At 39.5% G+C, this 12459-nt stretch overlaps 2 protein-coding genes across 2 annotated transcripts; one reads left to right on the top strand and one right to left on the bottom strand.

Annotated features, from left to right (window-relative positions):
• The first annotated feature begins 1119 nt into the window (after positions 1 to 1119).
• On the top strand, positions 1120 to 4043 carry LOC142526073 (laccase-17-like). Its single transcript, XM_075630346.1, is given in 7 exon segments — positions 1120 to 1337; positions 1436 to 1587; positions 1752 to 1996; positions 2089 to 2217; positions 2305 to 2803; positions 2805 to 3265; positions 3613 to 4043. Coding segments are annotated over 7 exon segments (1722 nt in total). The 5' UTR covers positions 1120 to 1232; the 3' UTR covers positions 3744 to 4043.
• A 786-nt stretch (positions 4044 to 4829) lies between these two features.
• LOC142526064 (putative protein S-acyltransferase 16) lies at positions 4830 to 8979 on the bottom strand. Its single transcript, XM_075630340.1, has 7 exons — positions 8584 to 8979; positions 6154 to 6246; positions 5974 to 6075; positions 5776 to 5853; positions 5603 to 5701; positions 5425 to 5520; positions 4830 to 5313 (listed from the first exon to the last, which is right to left on the bottom strand). Exons 1-7 carry the CDS (start codon positions 8854 to 8856, stop codon positions 5206 to 5208), a joined length of 849 nt encoding a protein of 282 aa, XP_075486455.1. The 5' UTR covers positions 8857 to 8979; the 3' UTR covers positions 4830 to 5205.
• Positions 8980 to 12459: the final 3480 nt, after the last annotated feature.

Raw genomic sequence — 12459 nt, 5'->3', positions numbered from 1 at the left:
AATTATAATCTTTTATTTTCTACAATAAAATTAAATATTATCATCTCATTTTAATTTTTGATTATATATATACATATATCTATGTATATAATATTCTATCTTAATATTTTAAAAGCTTCGCTCTTGATTATAATTTGTGAAAATATCAGTTTAAATATAATTTAAAATTAATTACCACAAGAACTTACATGATTTTACCTGTAAAGTTGAAATTTGTCGCCTAAAAAACCGAATTAAAACATCTGATTTAAACCAAGCATGGCTTATATTGGCTCCTCATCCCTGTGCTGAGTAAGAGACTCAGATAAAGTTTATATTTTTGCTTTTTTTTTCCCCGAATAATCCTTGAATATTTCCCCCAGCAAAACATTTTATTCTTTTGTGAAATAATCCGTATTCATTTTCAACTTAATTTCGATACTAATTTAAAGCAGAAATAATTTATAAATATTTGTAGTAATATTTTTCTTCAGTTTGGTTTGAATTATGAAATTTACAGGTAAGTAGTATATTATATTTTGTTTAGTTTTTATATATGATCTACTAATAATAATAATAATAACTAACACGTGAAGATATATATAGTTCACTCCATGCCATATAAGATGTTACGTCTCCTCTTCCCCAACAAAGTTAGAATCTTTGTCCTAAGAAAGCGATGGAGTTGCATTAGTACTATGGAGGTAACAAATTTAATCAAATGATTTGAAAGCTTTACATTCCTTCTTATTTTATATTATGAATGAATTATGATATGAAGTAGGGAAATTTATTCGTCAGGTTTCTTAAATAGGAAGTAAAAGATTAGTTGGAAAAGTGGGCCATTTTCTCTAGAAAGATCAAATATAGTGTCCATTTTAATAGTTGGTTGTTTAAGATTGAGGGTCGACGCCCGAATCTCAACTCCGATCGGTTCGCCATACAAAGTAAGATGTACAGTCTCATCACGATGGAATTTTTGTTTGGAGTTGCAGTTCAGTAATCATATCTAAGTGGTGTTATTTCCTTTTCATGGTATTGGTAGAACATGGAAATGTCGGAAAAGTAGACAATTCGACCCAACAAACAAAGAGCCGTGCGTACATGGTGACTAATTTAACAGGGAAATGATGCCCACATTAACATTCGTTGCCTGATAATCTCCTTATTTATAGCCCCATAAGATATGTTCATTTCGAACATTATAAAAAATAAAACATTTCTCGCTTTATTCTTGTTACAATAAGCTGACAATGTTGTTTCGTGTCTCTTCTCCAGCCGCATTGCTTTTGGGGTTTCTTGTTTCTTCATTGTTGCCCCACTTGGCTCTTTCCAAGACCAGACACTACACCTTTAACGTACGTAGTGCATGTAATTATTGAGCTCATGTATTGATGACACCTTTTTACGAGGTTTATTTGTACCGAAAACTAATCTGGCTAGTATATGGTGCTAGATTATGACGCAAAACGTCACTCGGTTGTGCAAGACGAAGAGCATTGTTAGCGTTAACGGTATGCTTCCAGGGCCGCGAATTGTTGCAAGAGAAGGCGACCAGGTCTTGGTTAAGGTCGTCAATAACGTTACTAACAACATTACTATTCACTGGTAAGGGAAATGCTTGTCGGTCCCCCGTTTGTCCTAGCGATACGAAACTCGAATTTTTAGAGAAGTTAGTCAAATTACACATAGCACTCGCTTCTTGTAGAATCCACAACTGCTTTATGATACCAGAATCTGCATTACTGGACTTCGCTTCGACTTTGATGCAGGCATGGAGTACGCCAACTCAGGAGCGGATGGGCTGATGGACCAGCGTATGTGACACAATGCCCGATTCAAACGGGTCAGAATTATACGTATAAATTCACCATTACAGGGCAAAGAGGAACTCTACTCTGGCATGCTCATATTTCATGGCTACGAGCAACGCTTTATGGGCCGATAATCATCCTCCACAGACGCAATGAGTCGTATCCCTTCAAGAAACCATATAAAGAAGTTCCTATCATATTTGGTGCGTATTGAAAGGTTCTGTTTATGAGCCACGTTTCAAATTTCCTGGGTGATTTTCTTGATACAGTTCCATTTTTTTTTTTGTATATTCAGGGGAATGGTGGAATGCAGACCCGGAGGCTGTGATTAGCCAGGCTCTTCAGACAGGGGGTGGACCAAATGTATCAGATGCATACACAATCAATGGCTTTCCAGGGCCCCTGTATATTTGTTCTACGAATGGTAAACCAGTAGCCTTTATAATAACACAGCCTCACATATTTCAAGAAGATATATACATATCTTAACTTTTCATGTAATGGTTTCCAGATACGTACAGATTGAAGGTGAAGCCAGGAAAAACTTACATGCTTCGATTAATCAACGCAGCCATGAACGACGAGCTTTTTTTCAGCATCGCCAACCATAGTCTAACCATAGTTGAAGCAGATGCAGTATATGTCAAACCATTTGAAACCGATGTGATATTCATAACTCCAGGTCAAACGACCAATGTTTTACTTAAAACCAAGCCTTACTACCCAAATGCCACATTTATCATGGCCGCCAGACCATACGTTACGGGACAAGGCACGTTTGATAACTCAACCGTCACTGGTTTTCTCGAGTACGAGAAACCGTCAGAAAAATCTTTAAACAAGACAAATGCGGGTATCATGCCTACTCTGCCACCATTAATGGCCACCGGTTTTGTTACCAATTTCACCAAAAAATTCAGAAGCTTAAACAATCCGAAATTTACAGCCAATGTTCCGCAAACAGTTGGAAGACGATTCTACTTCACCGTGGGACTTGGTTCTAGCCCTGTGCCCAAAAAATACAACTTGTCAGGGACCTAACGGCATGAAGTTTGCAGCTTCGGTCAATAACATCTCGTTTGCCCTCCCCACCACAAATCTGTTACAAGCCTTCTACTTTAAGAAATCTAATGGGATATATTCCACTGATTTTCCAGCCAATCCACCAAACCCATTTAACTATACAGGGACTCCGCCAAATAACACATTTGTCAGCAATGGAACTCGCCTAGTTGTGCTGCCATTCAATACTAGCGTGGAGCTAGTTATGCAGGACACGAGTATTTTAGGAGCCGAGAATCATCCACTTCACCTGCATGGCTACAATTTCTTTGTTGTCGGTGAAGGGTTTGGAAATTATGATCCAAACAACGACCCTGCAAAGTTTAACTTGGTGGATCCTGTGGAAAGGAATACGATAGGTGTTCCAGCAGGTGGATGGGTAGCCATTCGGTTCTTAGCAGATAACCCAGGTACATATTCTTCCATAACTATTACGTTTACGTATTTAACAATAGTGTAGGACCAATGTAAGACATAACACCAAGAGCTATAAATGGTAGTAACCAAGCAACTAATATTTTCTGAAACATACAGCATCCCAAGAATTACGTCTCGATCACTATCGGCAACTGTTGCTCTTAATATTCCTTCTTGCAACTGTTTCGATTTGCAGTTCATGGAAACATGCATGATCAGGGCTTATCTCTGTACTTTGATAGTGCTCCTATACTAAATGAAATCCTAGGCTATGATTCTGACACACTTAGGTACAGTTCACCTATTTTTTTATCTCACACAATGTTTTGGTCATGAACAGGAGTGTGGTTCATGCATTGCCACTTTGATGTACACACTAGCTGGGGGTTGAGGATGGCCTGGATTGTATTGGATGGACTGCTAGCAAGTCAAACGCTACCACCCCCACCATCAGATATTCCTCAGTGTTGACAGATGATTCACTGAAGAACCCCACAAAGTCCTTTTTCTTTTAATTTTCTAATTTAAATTATTTGATCTTCTTTCCTTCCTAAATGTTAATGTTTCAATTCTTGGTACGGTATGCGTGACTTCGAAATCACGGTGCTGGTAATTCAACACAATTCTTGTATCCTTAGTGTTCAAGTTTTGTAGAGGTCCTCTCCCCTTGCCCTGGGGCAGAATAAGATATCTGCGGGAGTGTGAAGGTTTCTTGGAATCTCAAAGTTGAGCTTGCACGGTTTGAAATAGAGAATTTCTTGTTCACGAAAAGTTGCAAACAAGACATGGTCTCAAACAAAAACATATGCAGCCATAGAATCATGTTATGATGTAATTATTGAAATAAATATTACTTTACGAAATGAGAAACGCATTAAAAGATTAAGACCAACAGTTTCTAATAGAGAGTGCCTTTGTAGGAAATCAAAAGACTAAACATGGGGCTGAAAAGTTGGACACATTAAGACACAAAGGGTTTGCACGTGTTAAGCAAAAAATTTGAATGTACATTTTTTTTAGTGAATTTAAAAACTGGTTTCTAGATTATTTTTATTGGAGACCACCGATGTCATCATTATTCAAAAAACCATTTTGGTTTTGACAAATAAATAATGTGGTATCCATGAGTGCACCAAATCACATTACTCAAATAATTCCATAAAACAAATCCAATAATTGAAAATTGACGGAGTTTATAATATTAAGTTGCTCTCACAGTCTCACGGATCTTTATCTATGAGACGGGTCAACCCTACCGATATTCAAAATAAAAAATAATACTCTTAACATAAAAAATAATATTTTTTCATGGATGACTCAAATAAAAAATCCGTCTCACAAATACGATCCGTGAGACCGTCTCACACAAGTTTTTGTCTATAATATTTATTTGAACTTTATCAAAACCCAATCATTTCCACATCATTCATCAAATATATATCGATGTAGCAGAAAATAAACGTCAAATGTATCAACATTTTTCACTCGACATCCCAATTTTGCAAAGAAAGATTTTATTTTTCGTCACATCATACAATTAATGTATAAATAAACAGATACGGCAAGACATTTAGTAAAATAAATGAGAACCCAAAGTAGGGACGAAAGGCTACAAATATCTTGTACAACTCTCCTAAAAACTTCAATAATCAATCAACAACATAATCGTACATTGCTTTGAAAATCTTTGGATCTTACAAGATCACAATTTACAACTTTACCCTTCCCCCTACCATCGTGACCCAAATGAGGGTCCTATTTAACTTTTGTTTGTACACCAAGCATGTTAGTACAATTCTACATACAACTTGTTTAACCAAGTAAACTTTCTACTTCGGATACTCAAGAAAAGTGGTAAGAAAAAAAAGCTCAGTGCCTCTGACTCCTGTTGCCGTGTATATGGTCAACCGAATAAAACACGTTTATGGTGAAGTTACGTTGATGTTCTAATGAGATTATCATATCTCGTTGGGAAGCAAAGGCCTGAATCCATATGTCCCGACATGGGCCAAAACCAGCAAAGGATGTTCGGACCAAGAATCTGTAACAAATGAACCAGCCAAGTCGAGCATATGTGGGCAACCAATTATATGAAAATTTCAAGATCAATTCATTAATGTCAAAAAAAGAAATGATGTGATGTTTCACGGACCGTTGTCAAATTCTCATATACACCAATATCATAAGGATGTAAATAGATTTCGCCTCCTTTTTCTGCAAGCCACATAGCTCTCACACCTTCATGGTACTGTTCCACGGAAATTGAAACAGTTCACATACTATGATATTTTTCCAACAATAAATCCACAGGAGGTGTCAAGATCACAAACCTCGATTGTTGTCTTATTGTGTATAACAAGATAGGTATGCCAGCCAAGAAAAAACCCCAGAGCCAAAGTTAGAGGAACTAATAATAACCCTGAAATTACCTGAACTTTAAATCACATATAGTAAGCCAAACCACCGAAGACCATAGAGACAAAAATGAATGAGAAGACTTTACATATAATATTCTGAGAGAATCTTCAGAATTTTCAGAATCTTTCCAAGAGTCAGCAGTCAAGCTACCAATGAGAAGTACCTGGGGTAACACGGTGCAACCAATGAACAGAGAAGCACAGATTAAAACTATAAAGGTCTGCATTATGGAGTAGTATTCAACAACAAACATGGGAAAGGGAAAATAATAAAACTTACATACCAGGGAATAAATGCATGCGATAACAGCATAAAAAACGAAGACGAAGAAGATTTTATAGTTCGCATGGCCCACACAGTTATTGATCCAAACGCAATGGTGATCCTTACATCAAGAGGTAGTTTAACACAAAACACAAGATATTTCAAGAAATTGCACAACAATTTTGTGAACTATGCATACCATTCGTAGAACACATCGATTACATAAACGGCAATGGTGGGAACGAGGTGGCTTATAGTGGGAACACTTTTGGCAATACCTTAAGTCACCACCCTGCAAAAATAGCAAGGCTCAATAATCAACATGGAGCTTGCAGAAAATAACCTCCATATTCAAACTTCTCTTTCCACAGCCCTCACCAAATTACAAACAGTGAAAAACAGTAACATGTAAATATAAATAGCCCAAAAGTCACTTGTGCTTTGCTTGGCTTTTGAATTGGTTTTTTGGGAAGAATTATTGAAAAGGCTTTGCATAAATTGTATGTTTGGTTATATTTTGGAGAGATAGTCTTTACTGGAATCAAATCACATCAATTGCTATTTGATAGTAATGAAACATTGTGATAAATATTTAAAATTTTACTAATGGTACTATAATGTATATCAAACAAATGATATTGATGGGAATGTGGTAAAATGCCCAATTAAAAGTAATTTATTATGTTTGAAGAAATGAAAAGGAAAGAACATATTTCGGTCAACCAGAATGAAAATGAATGATCGCGATTTTTTGTTCCAAGGAAAGTAAAATTGTTATGGGGAAACACAATCAAACAAGGCCAAACTATTAATTTTGTGGTTTGAGAGGTTTCATATTCATAGAGAAAAGAGTACTAAGATAAAAGAGACAATAGTAAACAGGCAATCACAAAGCATATGATAAAGAGACATAAACCACAAATATTAGTAAGATTCCAGAAGACTAATTCAATGGCATTTGATTACTAAAGACATCAAAGCAGTGACTCACTTTCAATATCTTAAGCATCAAACAAAATCAACAAATCTATAATAAGGACACACATAACACATTGAGCGATCATAGTAACAACAAACTCGATTCTGAACCAGCATCTGCATAACACATTCCAACAAGAGAAATAAAGTTAATTAAGGTGACAAGCAGAAACAAGGCATCACATGTCAGCCACTAATAATTTACGCGATTTCCATGTATTGGGACGTGCACAAAGTCATTTAACAGACGAAGAGAATATCTAATACTGACAATAGCATTTGGTTAGGGACATGATGTGGTATTGCTTCAAGATTTGATACAAGTCTGTTGTTTACCACACCATAGTCAAAAGCTTATAAGCATATACGAAACTGATTCTAATGATACAGACATGAACACGAAATAAAAATCAACATTATGCACAGTGGTCTCACTAGTGGACCACGCATTCAAAATTTTTACTTCTCCAATTTCCCATTCCATAGTTGTTAGAAGCACGAGGTGTAAAGGCTTATAGGTCTCGAAGAGCCTAGACACAAGGCGCAATGGTGAAACTCCTTCAAATGAGCACCCTAAAACATGATAAGCTTGATTCAAGTGTCTGTTTTGTTGGTGTGACGGTATAACATGGTGACTTACTATTTGAATGATAAAAAAAGTGCGACGTCATGTGATATGTTGAAATAGAAGATAATTTTCCGATTATATGGCTGAGTAAAATACTTGAGTGATAATCTAGACATACATATCATAAATTAACAAATTTTCCCACATACATTATTTTCAAAATTTTACCCACATACATCATTCTCTTTCGCTTTCCCTATTTTCCTCCCTCTTTCATCTTTTCCAACCACCGCAGAACTGCACATTTTCTTTCTCCAAGTTGTAGATGATTTTCCAAGTCCATGCCTAAGTTTAATGCTTTCACCCCTTCTCTATCCATTTGAATCTTCAACCCAATCAATTACTGCTATTACTAGACAAGCTTTCCAATTTTAAATCTCCGAGTAAAAGAAGTTTTCTGTATACAACCTTCAAAATCAGGTGGCCACTCATGTGTTTTCTCGAATCAGCTCCATGATTCTATTGTGGCAATTCTGGACAAAACAAGGACCTCTGAACCCCCTTAGTTTATCTTTTATAGTGAATAGGTGTAAACATGTGCATTTTTGGATAACTATGATCCAATCTTTTCAGATCAAGGGGTGCAAAAGAAACTGACAAAAATGTTTGGTGCAGAACCATAAACTCAAACATCTAGTGAATGAATGTTTCTGACATGTTCAAGAAATGAACATCAAATTTACACGATACACATTCATAACACTTCATTCAGTGCAGTGGAAAGGCAAATTCTTGTACTTAAAACGGTAATAAAATGTTATACCCCATATTGCAATACTAACTTAAAATCAACTTCTCAAAAATCTAGAAAGTTATTCCAAAAATGAATTAATTACAAATTTGGAATTCAAAGAGAAATCTGAAAATCGAAAAGAAACCCAAGAATAGAATCACAAGAATGATGTAATCATTCAACACCCAAAAAGAATAATCAAGAATGGAGTAACAGATTCAAGAAATGATTCCATACATAAATTTTCAAAATTAAAAGAACGAACAAAATAAAAAAAGTAGAATAAAAACCTTGCGCTTGATCTCATGGATCTGGTTGTCAGAGTCCTCAACATCGGGCACGAATGTACCGGGTACCCGACCCGGATCAGTATAAATGGCCCGGCGGTAGCAGAAGATGCACATGACAGCCAATAATGTGTAAACAGAAGCGTTTAGCATTCCGGGCGAAGACCCTAACCCGAACGACTGATCAATGTAGACGAACACCGTCGATAAATAGATGTAAGCAATGGCGGCTGTCACGACGATGACGTGGAATGAAAATTTAGAGCGGCGCATCATTTTAGTTCAAACAAAGGTTAAAAGCACGGGGCGGAGGCACCGGCGTAATTGCGGATTACGGCGGCGTCTCCAGCGGCGGCGTTCTCAAGTTTTAGAAAAGTTAAAGCGGGCAGGTGTTTGGGAGGCGTGAAAATTATTACTATTATTACTACCAGGTAAAAGTCTCAACTTATTCCAACCTTAATTTTTTATTCTTGAAAATAATTATACTTTAAAAAAAACATTTTAAAGTTTACAAAACGAGTTGTTAAAAAATCAGTCAACTTGCTTCCTCATCGGCAAACCTTGTGGTAATTCATGTTTTTTTATGCTGATACAACCCGGGCGAAATGCACGAGTCGAATCGGGTACTCTATCGGATTTGCTATCAAAATGTTGAAAGAAATATGAGTTGGACATCTGGCCTAAACTTCTTTACTCCCTAGGTGATTTGAGAGATCTGTGAACAAGAAAAGAACCACGTGAATGAGCGCCTGAGGGGTGTCCGGCGTGACCACTCCGATGCTTAAGTCAGTGAGGAACTCAAGCAAGAAAACCAATGTAGCCAAGTGATGGCTGTGTGGTTGGTGTTGAGAGTGAGGGTAAATGAACAATAAATGAGAGCATTCAATGTGTGAATTAATATCTGAATAGAGAATAAATGCAAGTAAAGAACCTGATATTTATAGTAGAGGATGCAATGATGACCTCGTTTTTTGTGTGTGAGCATTAATTGTAGTAGGGCGGCTGATTATACCCTATTGTTCTGACATGTCAAATCGCGTACTAGTAACATCCAGCCTACTTGATTTTACCAACCACTTGCACTGGTGTCAGAGATAGGTCGGCTGCACACACCCTACTTTATCGGCGGTATTAAATGCGGCACTCATATCGAAGTGGTCTGGGTAAAATGCTTCTCGGGATTTTCTACGAGGGCCGGGGCATACAACGTCCCTGGGAGATTATGTCCGAGGTGTTCCTATGGCCCAGCCCCTTAACTGACTGACCCTCCGTGAATTCTTCAAGTCGTACTCTCCTTATCCCGGGCAATCCATGCTTCTGACCCGGGCACTTTTCCATGGACAGTCTCCATGGCCCGGGACGTTCTGGGTACTATCCATGACCCGGGACATCCTGGGGTATCATCACTCCCTCCTTAAATAGTCGGGCTAGAGTCATACTCGCTGTCCCGATTAGTCTTGTGTGCCCGGTCAGGAGAAATAATTTGTCGTTCCGCCTCCCGAGACGATAAGGATGATGTCACGTTTACCAGTGCTGACGTAAGCCCTAGGATAAAGTTGTCAGAGCCTTTTCGTATTCCGAGAAGATAAATCATCATGAGGCCTTGAATTTCGCGCCTGTCTTTTCAAATATCCCGCCTAATCATGCCGCCCAATTTTCCAGGTCAATCTGAGTCGTCCAATTCTTCTTAGATCAACGGTGTGGATCCATTCTTTCCTCCTATATATAGTAGCATAAGAATTTTTCAAAAATCATTTTCAAATTTGAACTAACGGCCAGACCCTGCCAAAATTTCCTCTCAAGCTTTCCGACATGCGAATCTTGTTCCGGCGACTTCTCCGTTCATCAACTACTAGTTATTTTCAATTCGTAAGTTTTCTTCCTCCTTTGCACCTGCCTTCCTCTTCATTTTGCTTTAGCAGTCATGTCCAATTCCACTTCTTCTACATCTGGTAAAAACGTTAGGGGTCAGTCGGAGGATAACTCCCCGAATCCTTCTGAAACTTCCACCCATATTCCCATAGGTATTCCTATTCTTTCTTCCCGACCCCCTTCCAAAAAACAGGCCAAAGATTCTTCCTCCCGACCTACTGGAGTCTCTGGCAAGGGGAAAGGCAAGGTAGCAGGGCCCTTGTGGTTCTCTACTGTAACCTCTACCCTTCGCTCGGGTAGTATAGAAGAGATTAGGTCTTTAGGTTTCATCCTTTCCACTTACAAAATACTGATCCCTAAGCCCAATGATCACCCGGACACCCCGCCCCCGAGCTTTCAAACCTTCTTTGTGGAACAACTCAAGAGCGGACTTCGTTTCCCGATTCATCACTTTTTTGAAGGGGTGGCCTGGTTCCTTGATCTCCCCATTAATCATCTCCACCCCAACGCTTTTAGGATAATGGCAGCCACTTTTGTTTTGTTCCACATGAAAAACATCCCCATCAATTCTTCTATTTTCCATTATTTCTATTCATGCCGATTTAATGACGAGGTCTTTTCTTTCATGGCCCAGATGCATTATCGGTTTTTGACTGACATCCCTTCTTCTTTGAAGGGGTGGAAAACAAAATTTTCTTTTTGCAACTTCCCACTCTCCCGGCCTGTGCAACATGTTTTCTATCCTCGATGCCCCCTCAACCTGAACTCCCCTCCGACTTCAAACTTCTTCCTTCTTTTACCCATGCCCGGGATGCCCTAGAAAAACAATCCTACCTGTCCTCAGTACTGATCGGGGGGAGGGGGGGCAACTTGATTCATTATGGGATCGGGTCTCATCCCAAAGACCCTGTGGACCAGATAATAGATGAGTTTGATCAGGCCGGGTCGCAAGCTGGTAAATAACTAATCTTAATTCTTTTATATTTATTTGTTAACTCTCTGACTTGTTGATCTCTGTTGTAGCCGAAGAAGATATGATCAAGGCGAGCCTTCTTGAAGCAGCTGCCAAGAGAAAGGCAGAGCAAAAGCAAACATGGGCGGAGAAGAGGGCCCGGGAGGTTCAAGAGCAGGAAGAGCGCCAAGCTCGTGCGGAGGCTGAGGCTCGGGAGCTGGAGGAGAATAGGATCCGGGGGGAGGCCGGGATCCAAGAGGAAACGATCCCCGCCCGGGAGAAGACTACTTCCCTGGTCGCTGAAGAGGACCCGGCGCCTCTTAATCATCGAAAGAGGAAAGCTGTTATGGAGCCGGTCGTTGAGACGCTGGTCATAGAGGATGTACCCGAGGAGATCGTCCGGTCTCCTCCTCTCACCGGGTCATCTGTTGGTCCCTTTGGTGGAAGGCCCTGGATCCTCCCCAGTATCTTCGGGGATGAAATCAGCTCGGGTCTTGTGAAGATGGTCCGAGGCCTTCTTCGTCCTGACGAGGTGACGCATCTGCAGGGACTCCATCCCAACGAGATGCTATGCGAAGGAGTGGTCCCGGTCTTTCTCCGTAAGTCTTCTTATTCTTGTTATTTAATCCATGTATCAAATCTGACCTTTCCTATATATTTACAGGGCTTGCAAATGCTTATGGCCTCCTTTGAGCGAGTGGCTCAGGCTGCCAAAAGGGCCAACACACAGGCCACCTCTGCCCGGGAGACGCATGCCAAACTCCAAGAGGAGGTAGGCCGGTTGAATGAGCTCCATGAGCATGTCCTGGCCCGGGAGAAAGCCTGCTGGCAACAGCAAATGGACCTGGCTCAAGCGGAGCTTGCTGAGGCCCGGGCAGAGGTGAAGGCAGCCAGGGCAGAGGCAGAGTCCTCCCGCGTCCGAGCCGAGGATTTTTAGGCTTCTGTAAGCCTCATAAAGACTGCCCAGGAGGAAAAAATGGCCCAATTCCTGAAGTCCCAGGAGTTCAAGAAGATGGTGGCTGACAAAGCCTTCCTTTACTTTGAACAGGGCTTCA

Source organism: Primulina tabacum, chromosome 2, assembly GCF_025594145.1.
Source record: "Primulina tabacum isolate GXHZ01 chromosome 2, ASM2559414v2, whole genome shotgun sequence".
Taxonomy (NCBI): domain Eukaryota; kingdom Viridiplantae; phylum Streptophyta; class Magnoliopsida; order Lamiales; family Gesneriaceae; genus Primulina; species Primulina tabacum.
The sequence above is the reverse complement of the archived record's forward strand: the minus strand, read 5'-3'. Positions and strand labels throughout refer to the sequence as shown.

Coding starts and splice junctions, on each gene's coding strand:
- LOC142526064 (XM_075630340.1), bottom strand. CDS start 8,856: ATGATGCGCCGCTCTAAATTTTCATTCCACGTCATCGTCGTGACAGCC. Junction 6,247..8,583: donor TCCATGAGATCAAGCGCAAG/GTTTTTATTCTA, acceptor CTATTTTTGCAG/GGTGGTGACTTAAGGTATTG. Junction 5,314..5,424: donor TATATGAGAATTTGACAACG/GTCCGTGAAACA, acceptor CATTTGTTACAG/ATTCTTGGTCCGAACATCCT.